At 33.7% G+C, this 22623-nt stretch overlaps 1 protein-coding gene across 3 annotated transcripts; it reads right to left on the minus strand.

Annotated features, from left to right (window-relative positions):
- Positions 1 to 202: 202 nt before the first annotated feature.
- Positions 203 to 20311, minus strand: LOC136979576 (monocarboxylate transporter 12-B-like). 3 transcript variants are annotated; one of them, XM_067275592.1, is made up of 6 exons: positions 20079 to 20311; positions 8577 to 8933; positions 5854 to 5997; positions 1833 to 3242; positions 1636 to 1761; positions 203 to 1561 (listed from the first exon to the last, which is right to left on the minus strand). In XM_067275592.1, the coding sequence occupies exons 1-6, from the start codon at positions 20101 to 20103 to the stop codon at positions 1353 to 1355; spliced, it is 2271 nt and encodes a 756-aa protein (XP_067131693.1). In that variant the 5' UTR covers positions 20104 to 20311; the 3' UTR covers positions 203 to 1352. The 3 variants fall into 3 exon arrangements, with proteins under 3 accessions (XP_067131693.1, XP_067131695.1, XP_067131694.1); XM_067275594.1 differs by lacking the exon at positions 20079 to 20311 and adding an exon at positions 17073 to 17130; XM_067275593.1 differs by lacking the exon at positions 20079 to 20311 and adding an exon at positions 13512 to 13642.
- Between the last annotated feature and the right edge of the window lie 2312 nt (positions 20312 to 22623).

A 22623-nucleotide genomic window follows, 5' to 3' on the forward strand; every position in this document is an offset into this window, starting at 1 on the left:
ATACTTAAATTTTATTATACAGATTCCAGATCGCTCACCAGGGCTACATCTCCGTTTCCTTTCCTCTTGTCGGCCCTATAAACGCATCAGTACGACATTAATTAGCCAGAGCACCACCAGAAATTTGAATTGCTAACCTGTATCTAACTAAAAATGGTTGAGAACCACGGGTGTAAAACAAATCGACAAAATTAATAACTCATTACGATAAAAATTTTAAATTATTTAATACTACAAGTTTAGAATTAAGTAGATAAGAACATTTCGGAGTAAATACAGTAGTAGATTTATGATTTTGATTTTGTGCAGCATGTCTTTTTTATACACAACATTCGATCGCGGATGAGAAAAATCATACATAAGCATTCATACGCACGCTGGCCGAAAAGAAAAGAGGAAAAACAAATCCATTGGTGTGGATGAACTTCAATAAAACTATATAAACGTAATTCACAGTGAAACATTATTTGCCCTTATTAACACATTACGCACATATCGTGAATATATTGTATTGCACAATAGCCACGGAGTTACTCCGAGAATACTTTCATATGTTAGGATATTCGTATATGGAATGTATGTTAAAATGTATGTATACTGTGAATATCTATATACTGAATATAATATATATATTTATATTTATATATTCTCTTTTTCTACCTGTCTAATCCATTCTCGCAAATATGCGTTCAAACAAGGCACTCGATTAGACCAATGGATTGCATATTCGCTTTTACGCGCAGGAACTCGTACTGCGTCATATGAAAGTAATTTACGTGCAATTCTGATATCACAGATTACTTTTGAATGCCTCTTCTTTGGTCCTTTCTTCGATACAGTCTGCAACTGATTGTTCCATCTTCCTAATATTCCTCACATTGAAAACTCCATCTTTGTCTTTTTGCAAAAGAAAAAGTTCGTGTCATAAAAATTAATTTGTTAAAACATTCTTCGTCTCCTGAAAATTAAGTTCTAAAGTCTGAAATAAGAGTATTTTAACTGAGATTTAATTGCACCAGTCCGAATTTTCTGGTGTAGTTTTGTGCTACGTTATTGCCAGAAATGATTCTTTTCTTACTAGCTCTTAAAGACAGCAACTTATTTGGCTTCAAATTATCTGACTGGAACTTTTTGAAATCACACAAGATTATATTTGGAAGAACAATTAGTCCTACTTGACGAATACATTTGTTCCTCGTTCTGCTCTGTTTATAAAGTTACAAGGTAATTGTCATTAATCGCCAGTTGTAGTCAACCTGTGCAATTTTTGTGGTCGTCGACGACTATCACGATTAGAAACAAAACGGTCGGAAGAAAAACGGGATGCAAATTCTTCCAACTCGGATGTAATTTCAAACGACAGATTCCACTTGTGCGATTTCGACTGCTTCGGCTTCCTCTTCCGGTTCTTCGATAACGGTCGGCAAATTACAGGTAGGTTGTTCGGCTTCATTTTTGGCCAAACAAGGAATGGCAAACGTGATCAAGGAAGAAATTATCAGTAAAATACCAGAAACATAAAAAGAAATGTTGTAGTTTCCAGTCCAATCCGATATGGAACCTTGAAAAAGAAATATTTTGTAAAGATTCGTCATATAAATTTCAATAATAATGTTAATAAATGTTTCAACATACCAGCTAATGGAGGGCCAATCATACAGGAACCTCCGCGAAATAAACTGAGGAGTCCGAATGCGTTTGTTAACTTGTCCAAACCTAACAGATTTACCAGGATGATGGATGTCAGACAGATATAAGCAGCTGAAAAATACGGTAACTTCGTTAATTTACTGTTTTTCCACTACAGAAAACACAGAAGAAACATTACTTACAAACAAAGAGGCCGAAGACGACGCAAATAAGAACAATGCTGACGTAATCTTGGCAAAAAGGCATAATGAAGATGCAAACTCCGGATAAGAACAGGCAAACGTTGTTCACAAACAAGGCGCTAACGTTTGGTCTATCGGAGAGCCAACCGAAGATGAGCCTGCCTATGGTGTTCGTGATTCCGATGACGGATAAGAGAAATGCCGCTTTGTCGGGAGATATTCCTTTTGTCGTTGCACTATCGGTGAGATAAATGAAGGGAGTCGGGAAACCGACCATTCCGATGACATTAGAGATGCAAATCAAAAGAAAAATTCGGTTCTTTAAGAGAGAGAAATCCAACATTTCGTCGATGGTATCAGTCATACTCTTAGGAAGCTTCAGGAAAGTAGGGCATAGATGAGGTCTAGGTTTTTCTACGTTTCCTTGGCCACCTTCTCGAGGTATCGATATTACACTGGCAACGTAAGATCTGATGTCTTTCTGAGAGTGAATATATTCCGGTAGATGAACGATGCTTCCACTATAAAATATATCTTTCCTATACAGAGGTCGAGTATAATCTTTCTTGTTACGTTTCAACGACGATCGACGATTACCGTCCAATGGCATTTGCTCTTCTTGTAACCTCTTCCACATTTCTTCGGCTAAATAGTTATTGTTCTGATGTCCAGGACAGAGGATACCACTCGACGAATATTTCATGGATATATTATGTTTCTTCAAGTCGTTATTAACAGTTATATTGCTGAGACTAAGTTTCATGGCACCGTTGATTGGTACAAGACCTTTGCGTTTGGCAATTTCTCTAATGGCTAAGCCACCGTTGGAAATTACGGGTGGGGGATAAGAAGTATCAGGGGTAGTGGGTTGTTGTTGTTCTGGTTTCTTTTCTTCCATTTCGTCTTCTTTGGAACTGGCAGGCGATTTATGAGCTTCTTCAATTGGAGATAAGGTAATAACAGGCGTGTCCGCCGGCGATTTGCCAAATTGGTCTAAATACAGCGTCGAATGAACACCCGGTTCCATATTCAGCAACAATTTAGGTTTCTTTTCTACAGTTCCATCGGCGTGTTGAATTAAAATGAACTGGCTGTCGCAGAGGGAGTCAAGACGTCTTCTTTCTTTCTCTTCGGCGATTCTTTGTAGCAATGGCTTCTGTTTGGGGACTGTCGCATTTAGAGGGCGCATCAGAGCACCAAACACCATGCAATTCAAGGTGAAACCAGCGAGGATTACCAGCGCTCCTTTCCATCCGTATATCTCTAGTAATTTCTGGCAGAGGGGAGCGAATATAAATGCTCCGACGCCGGATCCACAGACAGCAATTCCCGTGGCAAACGCCCTCTTCGTAGAGAAGTAGTATCCAACGCTGACAATGGCAGGCAGATAGATGAGGCCAAGCCCAACACCTGGACGTTGGAAGAAATATCAGTCATACCTGTTGAGAAGGAGCATTGATAAATGACCATCTAGAATGATACGAACTAAGGTGGTCGACAAGGCCCATTCTCTGTGTTCGTCATTCAACATCCATCTTTTAATAAAAAAACAAGATGGGAAACTATCTAATTTTGAACTTATACCTCATTAAAGTTATCTAATTAAAATTCCAATAATTAATGCTAAACTTGTCCTGTTTATTAAAGACAAAAGGAATGAACAAGGAAATGAGTAAATGCATAGTCATTGTTCGTTTCGACTCTTAAAATTAACTTTACATAAATCCTTTCATTCTCACGTAGTTGCTAGATTTCTCGATTCTAAAGAATTATTAGAGTATATTTCGAAGCTAATTCTAATAAATTATTCTACTTAATCAGCAATTAATTATATTCTTGTAAAATATTTTCATCTCAAAAATTATGACAATCTCTAATAAAGAATATTCTCAAATTAATCAAAATAAATTTTTATCTAGTAGCAAATTTTTGAAACTAAAGTGTATCTAGTAGCACTATTCCTATCTATTTGCAATTTTTGGTAAAATAAATTAGATCCTATCAAAAATTTTTATTTATTTAAATTTAATATGATCTTGCATACGTCGTTTTATATTTAAGAATTTTAAACTAGATTAAACATAAATAAAAAAATATCTTTATGCTTCAACAACTTGCATATAATTTAAGACAATCTCCCAAATTAAGCAAGCAAACCATACTTAGTTACAATAAAATTTGCATATGAAAATGTAAATTTTTAATAATTGATCATAGACAACTGACGATATCGATCTTCACAAACCTGTTTCAACAAAAGTTTCTTGCAAAGTCCTTGTTCTTTTTTTTTGCCTCCTTTCTGCCACTGTGAGGACTACTTCAATAGCGAGGTTGAGGCCGAAGTTTTAAACGCGAAAACGTGTACGTTGGACGTTCAGCGCCGCTTTCCTGTAAGCCTAGAAGTTTGACGATGGCGTTTGTAAAGTCAGTGGAATCATGCTCGACATTCCAAACGCCGTCGTCAAACCTCTAGGCTTAGAAAAAAGCGGCGCCGAACGTCCGACGTACTCGTTTTCGCGTTTAAAACTTCGATCTCAACCTCGCTAATTATCCCGTCTTATCGTGAAACACATTTGGAAATTTGTTCAGAAAAACGAATAATTCCAGAAATGCTTTCATTATTGGAAATTGCAGCTTGGTGCATTGCAAATAGTTGAAGGGACTGAATTGTCAGGAGTTATTTCAATTTAACGGTAAATCCTTTAATGCAATATTTGCAAATTTAAAACATTACATCTAAGCCAAAAAGAACAGTGGCTCTCATTCAGAATTCTCATATGGATCACAAAATTTCAAAAATAACTGAAAAATACTAATTATTAACGTTTTAATATTGGTTGTATATTTTTTATATTAAAAAAAATGCAGATCTTCAAAGCCATTGATACAAACAACAGCATCTTTAATTTGACACTAACTGGTTTTTATGCCAACAAAAGTTGTATGTATCACTAGTTCAAAAAGTTGAGAACAATTGAATTAAATCAATGTATAAGATCTCATATCATTCTTATATTACGACTAATTCGTTCACTCGAAGTGCTGATCATAGTATTTCCTTATTACGTTAGAGTTTAAATTAATAGGAAATTACTATTTTCCCATCATGGTCATCTACATTTACAAGACTTCTGAGATAGTTGCAATTTAAACAGCAAAATGCTTATACCTGATTGGTATCAGCATTGTTATTCATATTATTTGATGCGCTAAAGTATTTTTTAAGTATCACAACTGACAACTGAATTTTTAAATAGACTTTATGATTTCAAATAACAATGAAATAATTTCGAAGTAAGTTCACCATATGTGGAGATCAGATCATATGAAATCGCTTTGGATTTTCGATATCTTAATAAATTTTCCTGTATAATATAAACCCTAAATACCAATTCTTTTTAAACTGACGACAATTTTCATTTTTATATGATTTAGAATTAATTTATAGGAAGTAGAGTAGATTCCGCTTAATTGGGCCAACGATTAATATGGGCCGTTTATTTGGGTCAAAACGCAGAAACCAAACAAATTAATATATTTTATGGGCCAAATGATCTATTCCCGATGTGGTCCATTAAGCGGAATCTACTGTAATACTAACTTTTAAAACATTTTCGTGAGACGAAAGTTAAGAATTGGCTCATCCCTATATATTTTGTACTCTAAAAACTTGTACACACTATTTAGCAGTAACAAAGAAGTTTTCTGGCATAATTTACATATCAATAAAAAAAAATCCATCAAAATCGTTTTTGGTCCACATTATTTTTTAAAATGATTTAATAGAACAGTTTTCATAAGCCGTAAAAAAACTAAACTGAAGTTCCAAATATTTACGATCAAATTTGACTAAAGTTTTCGATTCGAAGTGTTAAAATTATGCCATCATCACTATGATAATGAAATAATTTCGGCAGAATAATCATAAGAATCTAACTGAAATTGCATTGAATACGTTCGAGTTATCAAATTCTATATTTATAAAGTAAAGCGTACAATATGGTCCAATAGCTTAGCTTACCTCCCATCATTCCGTAAGTAACCATCAAGACATCGACGTTCGGGGCCAACGTACTGAGCAGGAACGCAAAACACGCAATTATACTGCCGGCCATACAGACGGGACGACATCCGAAACGATTAGTCAAGGCACTCACTAAAGGTCCTGCAAAAATAGGATTTATTTAAAATCTGTTTAGATAATCGGAAATTTAAAAATATATATTGGAAAATGCTAAAAATGACCACAAAGTCCTCCAAGAAAAGCAGAACAACATATGCTCTTCTTGAAGGATTTTGTGAATTTTCTAAATTTATGAATCATTACTTTCGAATACCTTATTCATTTTTCCCCAATATGGACCACCCGCTTTGAAATCCATAAAGACCTTTTCAAATTTTCATTAAGATGATTGAATCTTAATAAAAGATTCGTTGCAACTAATTCGTGATGGCACACGTAGCCTAAAGGAGTTAACCTACTACCAAAGAGGATCCTTAACTTGTAGGCAATTCGAGTCGGAGTGTCTTTTCATCACTCAACCCATATTGGTCGACCGTATTGTGGGTCGAATTGGTTCGCAATGCGTGACGATGGCCAATAATAACAGCATATAACAGGCATGGGCAAATGCGGCTCTTTTTGAGTTACATGCGGCTCTTGCTGAAAGTGTTAATTTCTGTTATATATTATTATTTTTACAAATTTATTTTTATAATTTTGTGAAAATATGTTTATTTAAAAAAATTCAATATTTGTTTTATATTATATTTATATTATATAATAAAATCGCGCGCCTTACCATACTATCCGCCACGACAGTACAGAACTGCGGCTCCCATGCATTTTGCAAAACCTACATTTCGGCTCCCACTGAACTCTTGCTTGTCCACCCCTGGCATTAAACGTGCCGATATCGCGCGTTAATTAACCAATCAAAACAATTCTTACAAAAGCAATTTTAGAACCATTTTAAAAGTAAAATTTACGTTTTAATTACAGTTTTCTACAATTTCTCGCTCACGTAAATTATTAAAAGATAGATAATTTTTAAATGTTTACTTAGTATCTTTCGAAGTTTTATGGAGATCATGTGCACATTTAAAGATTCAAATCTTATTGCCTACTCTGGTCTAAATAGTTTATCATTTTTATATTTTTTATATTTATTTGAAATTTTTGAAAATAAATATTTGTATAATTTTCAATGGCAAAAAGATCAAATAAAGCATTATGGTAATCATAAAAACTGAGCACCACAATGCATATATATACTGCCATCTGTCGTCAATCACAGAAGTCTCGGGCTATCACGACTCATTCTAGTTTTACAAGTTAGCTATAATCTATCATTACTAATTAATATGTAATTCGTGAGATAAATTGTTTAAGTAATAAATTTAAATCAAAATCGCAAGTGTTTAAGGAATTGCTATTTACATTATAGATATTAAGTTTTAAAAATTAGTCAATCATCGAAAAAGAATAAAAACTATAATTTCATAATTTATGGCATAATTACTCATAATTTAAATTATTACAGTAAATAAAACTGTAAAAACAAAATAAATAGGCCTAAATGGAAAATTTTTCGTTATTAAAAATAAATTAGATAAAGTTTAAGAATTTTCTTTAATAATTGAGATTTTAAATTAAAAAAAATAAAAAACAAAACAAAAGAATTCCTCAAGAATAAAATTATTTTCAATATTTTTTGTTACTTTTTATTTTAAATCTGACTAAAACATAATTGTCAATCAATCATTTCAAAATGACAAATATAGTTACTTGATTCTTAAAAAACCATAACATAATCTCTTCCCCCGAAATCTCATAACACGAGTCATTGAACTCTTAATATATTCAAATTTACACAAACTATACAAATATTACTAAAATAAATGAGAAATATCGAGACAAATTAATTTAAAAAACTGATTAGAATATTTTAAATTTAGTTTAAAAATAAATTTTTAAATTAATATTTTAAGTATATTATACCTAACTATATTTAAAATATCGTTTTACAGTTTTTAAAAGCTTTATTCATATTTTTCCACGTACAAGCAGTGATAAAATCTTTGTAACGACATATAGCGATTATAAAATTGTTGTCGTAATAAGAAAACCTCCAGTGTGTTACGTGTAAGAAACACAAAATTATTGTAATGGATAATTATTCTCCATCGTACAGTACTTATTTGTTATTCACATAAATTAGCAATAGCACGAGACACTTCCGTTTGGAAACGAGCACAGAATTCGATGCTTCTCTCTCCGTTATGAGATCCGTACCTGTAGCTTTCATTAAATCGTTAGAGAGAGCACTCAATATAATATGACAGAATGGAAACATTAGATTTAGCTGATGGACGTCTTATAAGAGTTCTTTTCTCTTTTCCGAGGTCAGCATCAGCATCATTTGTGATTAAACCCACTACATCATTTTTGCAATAAGCATTTTACGTAATTATTTAGTGTCGTTTATTCATACTTCATCACGTTACAGTGATGAAGTATGAATAAATTCCACTTTCTGTAGTAGTTGTAGTTTTATAAAACTGATTTGAACAACAAATACCCGAATTTTACAACTGTGAATAAAAAATATTGCTATAAATTCGTATATAAAATTATTGCAAACCCGTAATTTAGAGTATGAAAGTTTTATTGTAAAGAACAATTCTATAATTACTACTTTGAAACCAGATATAAGTAATAATCAAAATAAAGAAGATACTCACCCACACTGAGGTAGAATCCAGAAAGAAGAGAACCAACCCAGGCAGTCTTTCCTTTGGGCGCATTAAAATATTTGACGAATTCCATAAAAAATATTCCAAAGGTGTAAGTGATGCCGTCCACTACCATGTTACTGAGAAAAGAAGCAATGACGATCATCCATCCCCATCCTCCGTCGGGTGGTTCGGGTATGTCCACCCATTCCCCCACTTCGGATGTGGCATCATCTAATTCGGCTACGTCCTCTTCCGTCTGAACTTCTGGTGGTAAAGCCTCCGCAGCAGCCGATAAGCTTTGTTGAATTGAATTGGACGGCGTAACTGGAAGCGTTTTATCTTCCGGTTCTTTGGTCATCTTATCTAAAACGGAAAGTCGAATCAACTTAATTTCCCTACTTTCTAAATTCATATTTTGCTAATTTACTATTTTATTATAAAAAGGGATACACGCTCAAGTCGATTTCTACATTACTCATCCGCCATTTTCAGGTTTCTGTACATAGAAATTGGTTTGAAATTGTGTAAATCCAAATTACACCTAGTAATTAACGGATGAATCAGAAAAATTATATTTATAAACGAATTTCTAAGCAGCACACCTTAAAAAACGATAAGAAGCACGAATTACTCCATAAAATACGTTTATTATATACCAAATATTGATATATGCTAATTCAGGATCCAAAAGAAACTGAAATCTTGGTTGATATCGTCGATTCTGATACAAATACCATAGTAACTCAGTACCAAAGCGTCAAGCAAGAGTATACTAGCAGGCCCGAGAGTGACAAATCAAATAAGTTATAAAAAAAAAGATTTCGAGTTATGCTGTGAAATTTCTTAATATATTCATACATTTATCCCAATTTTTATGTAAATTATATTTAAGTAACTAGAAGATACACACTAATTATTTAAAGGTCACCACAGAAACTTGTTGCAAGTCCTTCATTCGAATTAAATTCAATTAATTCGAATCCATTAAAAAAATTTAAATGGGAAAAGTCAATAAAAATCAGTCTTGACGTTTAGACTTTATCCATTGAATATTGAATTTGTAAATACTCGACACGGTTACTGCGACAACCCATTTAAATGCAATTAAATAACGTGTTATGTGATAACATTCTTTATTAGCTCTATCAATACCGACTCGTCACGATATAATTTTTTCAGTACGAAAAATTTATTACTTGTTTGATACACATAACAAATTTGAAAGTACAGGTGAGATCTTCCAACCCGTCGATCGAAGTATGCGCTTTACTATTACATAAATAATAAGCGTGATTTATTAATCTGTTCAAATTTCTTGGAACATCGCGTGCGCGAATTATCTAGAAATTTTGCAAGAATTCCTTTAAATACGGAAAGGCAAGAAAATTTGAGCTTTTCGACACTTATAACTAGGAAGAGAAGAACCTATTAGTACACGAAATACACACCGGATGGCGCATTTTCTCGATTATATTCGTACCGAGTAAGCCCTAGCAACAGCGAGGTTCTGTTGCCATGACAACTATTCGATGACCTTCTCTCTCTTGGTCGGAAGGGGAGAGAGACAGCGAGAGATCGGTCGACACGACTACATATTAATAACGTTAAAACAAAAAATAAGTAATGTTTTTGCATATAAAACAATCCGCCATTGTTCAAAGTTCCGCCTGATTATTTGAGCCATTTTTGTTCGAAATTACGCAGAAAAGCATTTAAAAATTCTGAAGAAAAACACAAATTTAAAGTAGTGAAGGAATGTTCAATCTCCGGTGACACACGCGTGAACTTAACAACGTTTATGATAGGAGGATTCGGTTTCCTAGACATCGAACCATTAGAAATCATCCTCGGGCAGCGTCGATATCTGAACTAATTCTTTGAGCCAGAATGTATTTTTTGATCGATAGTAAAAAATATCGTTGCGAGACAATTACACAAGTCGGTCAGAGCTCCTAAACCCCGCGGCTACTTCCTTTAATCTAATAATTAACTAGTAAACACAGAGTTTAAAGAGGGGGAAAGTCTCCGACAGCGCTAACTACCACAAGACATAAATCGGAGAAAGGGAATTGGCATTTTAAGTGATTTCCGATAGAGTGCTTAAGGTTTCAAAATGGCGCCGAAGATTGGTATTGACAATTCCCATCTTTTGTATGAATGGAATTTCATGCCTGATGAAACTTATGATTTAAAAAAAAAAAAAAAACAAGTTTAATAACCACTAAGACGACATGTTTTAATCAGATACCGATACGATCTTTCATAAAATCTTAATCTAACTAGAACATTAAACTGGCAATTCGCTGCAAGAGGATTTTTTCATCGCAAAAAGAACATTGAATAAATCATTTTGGAGATTTTTGAGTCTCTATCACTTTCCTCTATATAATTAGACGAAAGCTAACACAAATAGCAAAGCGTTATAATTGAAAACTAGTTTTATAAAACCCTCTAGTAGAATGTTTTACATATCATCTTCCACAGAATCGGTGTTTTAATATACATATCGAAAACAGATCTAATGCAGATATTACCAAATGTGCTATTATAAAATTGCTAGATTATATTAATTCGTAACAAATTGAAACTAGTTTAATTCACGTTCTTTCAGACGTATAAGAAGATTAACGTGTTTCGTTGGAAAAAATGCCATTTATATACACAATAAGCCAACTTTCTAGCGAGTGATGAGATGGTAGGCTTCACCACATTACTTTAAATAAAATTATAAGCAGAAAGAATAAATGCACTGAATGCGAACGAATGAATTGCATATATATCGATATATACAGGCATTTTTCTGGTTTCTTTAATGTACGAGGCCAATAGCAAACTATAGCGGATGCTAAAATATTTTGATAATTCTATTAAAAAAAACAATTTAATTATATTTAAGTATATAATTTGTTAAACTGTATAACTATTAAATTTCTGATTTAATTTTACAATGTTTAACATCATCATCAATAATAAAATAATAAAATATATATACATATTTTATTTTATTATTGATGATGTTAAACGTATATATATATGAGCAGCATTTAAATAGAGTATATTTAATCGAAAGAGTTTAGAAAAAGGTTTCTGAAAAACGTTAAATCGAGAAAATTCAACAACTTTTCCAGGAAGTTGCCAAGAGTTCTTAATTCCAATCAGATAGATTTTTTGGATAGTTCGTGCAATAGGTATAAAACACAAGCCAGACCTAGATTTTCAAAGAACCTATATCCCTTCCTTTCTTATGATTCATTCTATACATTAACCTCCAAGTTGACGTTCCCTTAACCTCAATTTTATTCATTACATACAGTTCTTAATTTTATTAATATAAAAAATGTGCAAGAATGTTTTGCAATTATTCAAATATCTTATCGTCTAAAAGGGGAGGAGTAAAGAAAAAAAACATTGCAATAAACAAAATTTATCGACATATAACATTTCACAGATCGAGAAAGTTTGAAAGTTTTCGTAAAGATGTTGACATAGTAGAAGAAAAATAGAACAAGACCCGCATTTTAATGGGTGTTAAATGAATCATTCATTCGACACCGTTCAAATTTTACTTTAAAAAGACGAATATCAGACCATATATTATATAATTGCTTTTTAATAATCGATTATTCTTTAGTTACAGCATATAAGCAGAGTAATGTTACGAAGTAATCGATTATCGTTGTAGCAACAGTAATAGATTACATCGTCGCAAATTAAACAACAAATTATGTAATGGATAATGACTTCGTGCAAAATAAACTTTCAGAAATCGGATTAAGACTACGTCCATTTAAGTTAATGTTTAAAAATATTAAACTAGAATTTCTGTAAAAATTAGAATCTCTTAGTCAATTATTGCAAAAATTACTGTTCAAGTTTTAAATGTAAAGAATTAATGGAAACGCCAATGTTATCGAAGGAATATCCTCGTTTCCTATATCGAGACGAGCGATTTAGATAATAAAGCACCGAACAATTGTTGCCCATGACAATGAAAGTGACATTTTCGCTTCCCGTAATCAAATAGAAACTACAATTTCCCACTTATTATCATTTTATGAATTAGAGAGAAAAAAAGTAAAACTTTAATAGATATGATCAAATCCAATTTGACGTTACCAATTTTCTTCTTCAGGATATCTGGCTTCTCAAACATCTTTGATTAACACTGTCCTGTGACATTGCATAATACGAAAGCTTGCCGAATCGTCAGAATGGAATGTAGAAAATTCGTAAAAGTAAATGAAGTTACAAATGAAGAAACTAATTCGATTTTTCATATGTCAAATTGTACCAGCGCTGGTTTTGAAGTGGCCGAAAAGGAGTTCGGATTTAGCACTTTCATAATGTAGGTCGAAGGCGTTGGGTCATACTGTCCTAAAGACTGCACCCAGATGAGATTCTTTCGTAAGTTTTTCGTAAAGCGCAACACTTGATATGCCTACAGTATCGATAAATGTAACGCTTAATTAAAATGTGCTAAAAATTTAAATTGAATCTATTCTGTTTCTGGAAAATAGGAGGTGGCCTAATTCAATTACATGAAAAATCTGAACGAAGAGCGAAGAGATTTCTAAATTTCGCGATTGTTCTAGACAAAATCAAAAGATAAACACGAAGATAAAATTTAATAAAGTCCAGAAATTCTAGCAGAATAATACAAATCTATGCGTTACAAAACGAACTGTTGTTATAAGCAAAAGCTACACAAAGATTAAAAATTAGGAAATTTTAGGACCAAAACTTCGCCACATCTTACGAGAGATAGTGTTTTCGTGTTTGAATTAAAACAATTCTTCGTCATTATTATAAAAAATAAATAAATAAAAATAATATCATAAGCATAATTTCTTACAACCTGCTCACCGCTTATCAATTACAGAATTAAATTCCACCGTCAACGTGCAAAGAGGAGGGTTGTCATTCGAAAGAGTAAACAATTACCTGATTCTTTACCAAGAAAATCCGAAGCGATTGACCGGATGCATTTTCAAAATATCGCTCTTCTGCATGTTACTATTTGCTATATTCTTTAAATGCTAACTGGCGAGGGAATGACGACAGCCCACGTGATCTCCGATTCTCCTTCGTAGTTGGAAGAAAGCCACCGGTGAATGATGTCATAATGTCGTGTTCGCCTTAGCAACAGCTGAGTTTCGATGCGCGAGACCTCCCTCCGTTCCGTTTTGCAACCGGCGGGGTCCTTTGTCTCCTATCAAATACTAAAAGTCGCGTAGTATTATCGGTAGGGAATTAAATACTGCTCGATGAGAGATTTTTACATCGACGTATTCGTTTACGTTAATGATTAATTACGATCGACCGCCATGACTGAAAACTCTCTTTCTTGATGAAGCTCCCCGTCGTTCAATGGCACTATTATAGAAACAAAACTTGCAACTAGAGATCATTCACGAGCAGAATCGATTCTGAATTTTTTGCATTAAATCAGATATATTTCGAGAATTATATTACACGAAAAAACACTAATAACTATTATCTAAAATCAATTTACTTCTTTATTCGTAATTCTACTATATATAACTTGTAGTAATCCGAAATTACTGAAAGAAATAAAACATTAAGTAAGTAAAAATTAAAGAGGGATGATATTCGATAAAAAATTTAATAAGGTAATTGCATAAAAGTCACCAGAATCACGGACAATGCGATCATAAATAAGGTTATGTTCGAACATTAACAATGAAAGATAATCTGCAGTTAATGCTAATTAAATTCCGTGGATTATGAAAAGTAATCCTCGATTAAAAAGATAAGGTACAAAACGTTTAATTATTCAAACATTAACACAAAATTGAGGAACTTTATGTATTTACTCTGTCAAGGTGGTGTTACTTCTATGGATTTTTTTCAACTACGAAAAATCTTACTCAGAAATGACAGTTTTTGCATAATTACAGCAGTAGAAGATTCGTGTAATTGGATTATATTTGAAAATTTTATATTGAAATAAAAATTTGCAAAAAATTTGAGAAACCTTCAATAAAAATGAATCGTAAACTCGTTGTGACATTTGCAAAATGCCATAATTTTCTTCAAATTTGGCCACTTTGCCAATAAGTAAAGCGTAAAATCATAAATTATTATCGCAAATTTCTTGATTTTTGGCACAGCTTAGAAAAAATTATCATAATCCGTAAACAAATAAATGCAGAATGGTTTCATTACGCGATTTTAAGCACACGAACAACTACGCAAACGACAAGTAACCAAGGTCGTGAAGATAAATTACTTAAAAATAATTAGCAAGTTTCCGGGCTGGAAGTTTATGTTTCTACAATTAAAAATCGCCTGAAACCGGGTGAAAGTTCACCTGCATGACCTCGACACGTGCCCTTCCGGCGCAGAACTATCCCACATTGACAAACTCAACCTTCGACGCAACGCGGGATCCAATATTTTACAAAGTGAAAGTAGGTCTGCGCGTTGAGCAAGCTGGTGTTCTCCAGTTGCTGCTGTTTATTTTCTATAGCAAATCCCACGACAATAAAATCTGTAATTAACACTCTAACCTTTTAGTTTTAAGAACTCCCAAGGAGGAATCAATCCCTGGAAGATTATGTAACCTACAATTAAAACTTTACTCTGTACCATTGCTTTTCACACACTAATCAAATGGTACTCCCCACAAAAGAGCGTACAAAATTCTCCACCAAAAAAGGAAATATGAAAAAATACAGAAAATTCTCCATATGCAATCAGAAAATAGGTCGAGACGAACTAATTTCGTAATTTACGGGGTCAAAATTAGACTTGTGCCCACTCTATAATTATTTAACTTTAATTTAAAGACAGACACGGTCTTGTAGTTTCTAACTTAGAAATTCGCTCCGATAAGTCGGTTACATAACTGAAGTGTAATTGCCAAAAAATAAAATTAAAAAAAAACAATTAACCTCTTTCCGAGTGGCACCCAACTAGAATAAAATGTACACGTAATTCTTCCAGTCTAACTTTCACTAGTTACGTGACTCGGGTCACACGTTCGTTAATATTCAATGGTACAGCTGGTACTCGTACGACGGGTGGGTACCAAATTTGGCCTGGGGCTTTCTTAAAACTATTTCTATTCGCGTTTGTTTATTTTTATCACCCGATGTAAGCAAAATTGTATGTTTTCGACGAATAAAAAGTGCCTTAGTTCGGACCCGAGCCGCTATAAAATGCGTCGAATCTCAAAAGAAGGTCAAGGACGAGAGGAATGATTCTCCGTTTCGATGACGTAATTAGCTTAGATGTAGCTAGCGTCCAATAGGATGTAACGTTACGGAGGTTTGCTAACGAAATCACCTTTAATAACGTAACAAGCGATAAATGACTATAAAAACAGTTTGGAATTAAGGATTTGTAAAAACAATCTCACTGTCAAAATAAACACGACATTATGCGGCAGTCCGCGCATTGATCCTTTATTATTTATAAATTCGTATCCCGCGGAATGTCTTGCAACAGCGAGGTATGAAGACGGACAATTCGATTCATTTAAAAAACTTTTAAATTCAGGACCAATCCAGTTTATTTTCTCTTGTAGTTTTTGATAAAATTTGTTATTCTTAATGAGTTTGCATACCGTTGACTAGATGCAATTTTTTTTTTTTTTTTTTGTGTGTGTGTGTGTGTGTGTGTGTGTGTGTGTGTGTGTGTTTGTTTTGTTTGTTTTGAGAGAATGGAAAGCGCCACCTGGATTTTGAGTCGAAGGCGAGTAATAAAAACAGATTATTAGTGCTTGCCGATATTTTAGTATCTTTTACAACAAAACTCAGAAGTGTAATTTTAAATTTTATCAGAATAATAGGATGGCAACAAGGATTTTTTCAGGTAATGCCGAAACAAACTACGAATTGAAACAGTAAGAACCGTAAATAGCACGGGCAACAAGAGCAATGGCTCAATAAGAGGCTGAGGATTAACGCGTAGAAAAACAAGAATTTTTAAAACACGTAGGGATACTTTTATCGTTTAGACAATCTTTTCCACTTAAAATATATTTACATTCGAATTTAACAGACTTACTGGCTATCGATTGTTCACTTTCTACGGGTCGAAACGGTTCGATACAAGAAATATCCGTTGTTACGACACGAATCGCTACTTGAAAAATATTTAAACGATAATTTTCGTGTCTAAATAAGTCACGATCTGATTTTTTTTCTTCTTTTTTTTTATAAAATTCTCATCAATCGAGTAACAAATTTCTAAGAATTTCATTGCCCCCATGGTCACACGAATCAAAACTGATAATATCTTTCCGTTTTGATTCTTAAGTCTAGAACGTATTGAAAATTGCGAAATACCCCGAATTACGACTCAAGAATGCCATTCGCGATCTACTGTTTGAGAAACAATAATAATTGCTTAGGAGCAATTTATCCTGCATACAATTACATCGGATGATTCATTGCCCAAACATCCGCACCTGGATTTTCGATTGTGGCGCGGATGCGCGACACATTCTACCGCCATTATTGAAGGGGAAAAACTTACCCGACTTGTATGCACCTGTGTTTTTAACCTGCAGGCACCGAGCAGTCTACCCGCCCCGACCGAGAACAACTAAAACCGGCGCGTGATGACTCACACTTTAATAAGGAAAAATTCTTTCCCCTTCACTTGTCAAAGACGAAATAACTCGTTTAATTATAGTCGTGATAATAAAACCCTTCCGAGAATTCCGTCCGGCATACGTAGAGCGTTCGTGACAGACGGACATATAAAAATTGTCACGAATCGTTACCGGATTTCGTTCGCGCATTTAGCGACTCCGACATCGACTCCATCATCGATTTCTTTTTGGTTCGTCGATGTGGCGCCCTTCGAGGTTCGTCTTCGCCACAAAAAGCTGTTACTAAGGACGTAACCAAACGTCTCGCCACTCTCTTACGTTTCGTTAAACTGGGTAACCCAAAACCTTCCAGCTTCTCGCCCTTAGATACAATTGAATATGATTTAGGCGTTCGCGATCTACTGGTTGGGAGACTATGAATAATCTACTAAAGAAGAAAGACTTGTCTTCTAAGAAAGGATTTCTTATTCTTAAAATTATACAAATATTCGTTTTCTGCGAACAGATTTTAGTACTGCTAACCTTTACAATAAAATTATCACATTTCGATCGAGCGCAATGCTGTTTTACTGTTTTTTCTATCTGTTACTAAGCAGCATTACAAAGGTTAAAATTACACATTCATTGGTTCGTGCGTCGTAAATGTGGCGTAATTCTTAATTCGAAAATGAACTCGAATTTTGTAATTGGAAATATTATTTCTCTTCATATGAATCTATCTATTGGGAAGAGAAACAAAAAATTCGATAATTTATAGAGGAACAAAATGCAATCGAGTTAAAAGCATTGCGAAACGGAGCGAACGGGAAATAGGAATTCCTGTTCTAAAACGTTATTTTTGCCCCCCAATACATTTATTTATGCTTTTCTCGATTAAAACAAGAAAAATATTTTTAAAATGGGGAAAACTTTTTAAAAAATTACAAAAGTTTTAATATTAAAAATGGCGGATTAATAATATCACATCGAGATTTAGGATGCGGGCGGAAGCCCCTGTAAAACCGTCTTTCTGACGAAACTTGGTTGCTATTCGCAAAAACGCCAAAAGACGAATCCATTAACGTGACCTTGAATCGAAAAACATGGCGGAAACAATCGGGAAAAACTTGAAAATCGATTATAAGATCCGAAGCGAAACCATTGTCAAGAACTATGGAATACAAAAAAGGAAAGAAAAAAGTATTTTTGGCAGGAGATCAAATGATGTTCCGAGAAATCCAGTCTAAAAATTCTGCCAAATAATAATTTAATTAAGATACGACAGTGTGTTTCGGGTTCGAATCCTGAAATGTATTTTTTCCGAGTTGTCTCTATCCGGAACTAGTCGCCATTATTATTATTATTAATATACGCGACCGAATTAACGAGTGGATCGGCGTTCCCATTTAGTAAAACACTTCCCTCCGGAATTAAGAAATTTTGTTCTGTTTTCGTCGTAGCAACTAAATGCCGACTACGAGGGTAACTCGAGAGCAACCCGACCGCATAAGGCACCGATCACGTGATCGGCCAAGGTCAACCCGTACGCAATGAACGACGTCATCGAGAGGAACTTAATTTCCGACTAACTTCACGTTGAGGAAATAAACAAAAATCAACACAACACGAGCATTTTAAAATCATATTAAAATTCCAGTAATTAATACTTATAATTTTACGACATTATTTAGAGTTCATTCCTAACATTTTCGCAACCTTACGGAAATCCGATACATTAGGAATGGTGTTAATGTATAATTATTACCGCGCGAGGCTCGTATGTGACAGTTAAATATACATGTAAAACACGCGCGAGAATTACGTCAGAAGCGTGTAAACGAATCAAAATTACTATTTTAAAAAATTCCTAATTCAGCTAAGTGTTTATCTGTAAAGAAAATCTAATGGGGAGGCAGAAGATACCAGCGGAAAATGTTTCGTAGAAAGAAGAAAATAAAATACTGATGGTTGCCAAATTCACTTGCCAACATTTAAACTCGTGATTTTGTCTTTTATAAATAAATTGTCAATGTGTAAATGTCACTTTTAAAACTACCTGCAATTACAAGTCAAACAATTCCTTTTGTTTTTACTTTTTACACGAATACTAAGGTCGGTATTTTTGTCATAATTCATTGCATAACACCCAATACAAATATAACCGATTTTTACTGTATTCACATTCATTTAATTTAATCATTTTTTTTCTAAATTTTATCGAATCAACATTTGCAAATGATTCATCATAAATAAAGATGAATGTCCTCCCCCATACTTATTTAGCCATTAAAATGTATATAAGTATTTACGTCTACGTAATACTTTAAACAGGCAATTTGAGTGTTAACAGGCAAAATCACTTATTAATTTCAAAAATAATTATATTAATTATTGTATATTTTAAAATCGATTTGTTACTTGGATAATTAAGAGGGGTGGCTGTTGTTTGAAGGCTCGAATTTACCTAACCATCGAGCAAATCTTCTCTGTAAAGCATCTACGTGTCACGGGTTAGTATTGCTTCTCATCTTATGTAAAGACCTGTCTTCGTGTTTCGAATAAGAAAATTCGTAAAAGAAATGATTAAACTTGTAGCTTATTTGCATTTAAAGGAGTGAGGTTCGACTACTACCAGAACTTTCCAGTTGATTATTTTGTTAAGAGTGATCAATATGTTTAATAGAGATTTAGAGAAAGATACGTGTGGTGTATGGAATTAAATACTATTTTATAGCATTGCGGATACGATTAAAAATACGCTTCAATCGATAGGTTAGAAGTGCATCGACCTTCTCTTCTTGGCAAAAATCCTAATAAATACGTCTTGTATCTACGTCGTTGGGGATTTTTCCTACTTATATTCGTGCGACGTGTCCGTTCCGGTTATAGCGGAACGAGCCGCTATACTACTAAATGGAAAATAATAAAAGAAACCATTGGATACTTACTGTTACTGATGTTGAGAGGCGCCATGTTTCCGACGAAACGACGACGATCGAACTGGCCAAACAATTAATGGAAAATGTTTTTTACTTCTGATAGCGCCATGGCCAAATTAAAATAACGAGACTCGTCCTCGGCCAGTGCCTTTCGAGGCGAACCGCTGGCGAACTTCTCCTCTCTCCGATTTCCACCATCAGCTGATCGACCACAGCCGAATTGTCACTAACGGATATTCGTACGTGCTGCCGTCTACCAATCAGAATCGAACGGTGACGTAATAGCACTAACGGCAAAATTCCGCCATTTTTTCTTTCTTTTTTCCTATCATTTCTTGATTAAAATTTAATAAATAATTCCTAAAAATTAGCGCGGGTTTAATTATTAATTATAGAATATGACTATTAATATATATATCCAAAGTTTGGCTTTTAAAAATATGGGGGCTAATCGCCATCTAGCGGAGACGATGCCAAACATATGAAGTTATTTATAGACACACGAGGTAGCAACTGGAAACAGGTGGATGAAGTGTGACGTGGCGCCAGCGATGTCGTCAGAGAGATTCCGGGAATTCGACAGCAAATTTTTCGAGAATTGAAACGAAATTGCTAAATTTTCACGTCTGACGTTTGATGGGCAACACATGGATTTTTTCCCAAACGTGACAATTCTTGTAAAACTCGAGTTTAACGCTAAAATAATAGAAATTCGATAAAGGATTTCGAAACAAAGGTTGAGTTAACCGATATCGAATTTTCAGTTAACATTTGCGTGAATCGAAGTGGGTCACCGTTCTTTTCGTCACTCGGGCAGGTGAATAGAAATAAAACTTTGGTCTATAGATTACCACTTGACTTAATCCATATTTTTGTTGCCAATGTGAATCGGATGGTAAAAAATATTTTAGTTTTAAATGCGATAAGAGTAATACTACATAACTGTTATCCAGTTTAGCTTATCCCTCTTCCTCTCTTTTTTTTATTAAGGGTACCAAAAAACTTATTAAAATGCGATTGTGTTCACTCCTTTTGCACCTTCAGAAACGTGACAAACTAATAAAAATGATATAACTAAAGTACAGATCTCCTCCCTTTGAATAAGTTACTGAAGCTAGATTTCCCCTTTATATAAAATGATAACAAGTTCACTCGTCCTTCCTTTTCTTAAAGTGCAAAAAGAGGGGAGACAAACTGAATATAAGTTATTAAAATTTGATTGCCACTATTTTTGTATCTTCGAAAGGGGACGATCGAACTACAGATCATCCCACTTTACGAGTTACTAAATCAGACGATCTATAGCCTACTTTACTTAATTCGATTGTCCCTTCTTGTTGAGAAAGAACAAAACAAGAAAAAAGAAATTTTTTAGTAACTTATATCAAGAGGAAGACCGATCTGTAAATAATAAACGTTTACCATGTTAAAAAAAATTAGTCAACAATTATGCGGTTTCAGCTTATTTTCAGGTTGACCTAGATGAAATTTAGTGAATTTATGTTAATCGAACCGCATATCCTGTAATTTGCAAACATATTTATCCGATTATGTTAATATACGTAAAATATGTTTTACTCTTTACATAATTTAGAAGTTTTCATTTATCATAAAATTTTATTTTATAAAAATGAAATTTAAATAATTTGTCTAGCGGAATTTTATTTTTAAAAAATTTATATGAAAAGAGGTCAGTTCGTTTATTATAAACACAGTACGGTAGAACTTCGCTTAACGATCACCTCGCATAACGAGCAAAACAAATTGTAAAAATTTGCCTCGCTTAGCGAGTGAGGTTTCACGTAACGAGTGATGAGGAGAGAGGAAGTCCCGAATTGTGTGCATGCGGCCTGCTCCATCAGTCTGTGTTTAGCACTCGTTCCGCTAGCATCTTAGTGTCGCTTGTGATCACATGTCTTTCCAAACTTGGTTCACGCATATTACTTATAAACATCAACAACCATAGCCCGTTATATAATAAACACCCCAAACGATATGCCAAATCCTTGGGTCATTAAATTTAATGACCGATTCCAAATTAAATTTTAAAAATATCTAAATTAAAAAATAACTGTTTATAATTATTAAATTTAATACGAGACGGAAACATAACTGCCCACCTCTAGTCTAATTAATTTCTAATATTTAATTATAGCCTTTACCTAACCCAAGAATTTGGCATATCGTTTAGTGTGTTTATCAGACATATTATCTGTGATTTTTTTTTGTTTCTGCAAATCGAATTCTCATTCCGCGCTAGAGGAAATGATGATGATGATTCACGCTCCTTAACAGTGTATATTGTACAATGTTTTTTGAATAAACGTTATACATAAAACATTTGAGCATTTTTTCGGTGTGGAACGCATTATCGTATTTTACAATAATTTCTATGGAAAAAATCGTTTCGCTTAACGAGCGTTTCGCATTACGAGTAAAACTCTGGAACGAATTATGCTCGTTAAGCGAAGTTCCACTGTATTTTACATCAAACATTGATTATTTTTAAAACGCGATCTGTACTGTTAATACTTAAATTGTTACATTTAATATG

The sequence above is a fragment of the Centruroides vittatus genome, unplaced genomic scaffold, assembly GCF_030686945.1.
Source record: "Centruroides vittatus isolate TY-2023 unplaced genomic scaffold, ASM3068694v2 contig_628, whole genome shotgun sequence".
Taxonomy (NCBI): domain Eukaryota; kingdom Metazoa; phylum Arthropoda; class Arachnida; order Scorpiones; family Buthidae; genus Centruroides; species Centruroides vittatus.

What these genes read in the sequence shown, in the direction of transcription:
- LOC136979576 (XM_067275592.1), bottom strand. Translation starts at nt 20,103, where the DNA reads ATGGCGCCTCTCAACATCAGTAACA. An exon ending in TACTTACGGAATGATGGGAG is followed by an intron (nt 3,243 to 5,853) that starts GTAAGCTAAGCT and finishes TCCAACGTCCAG; the next exon opens with GTGTTGGGCTTGGCCTCATC. An exon ending in CGTCTTCGGCCTCTTTGTTT is followed by an intron (nt 1,762 to 1,832) that starts GTAAGTAATGTT and finishes CGTATTTTTCAG; the next exon opens with CTGCTTATATCTGTCTGACA.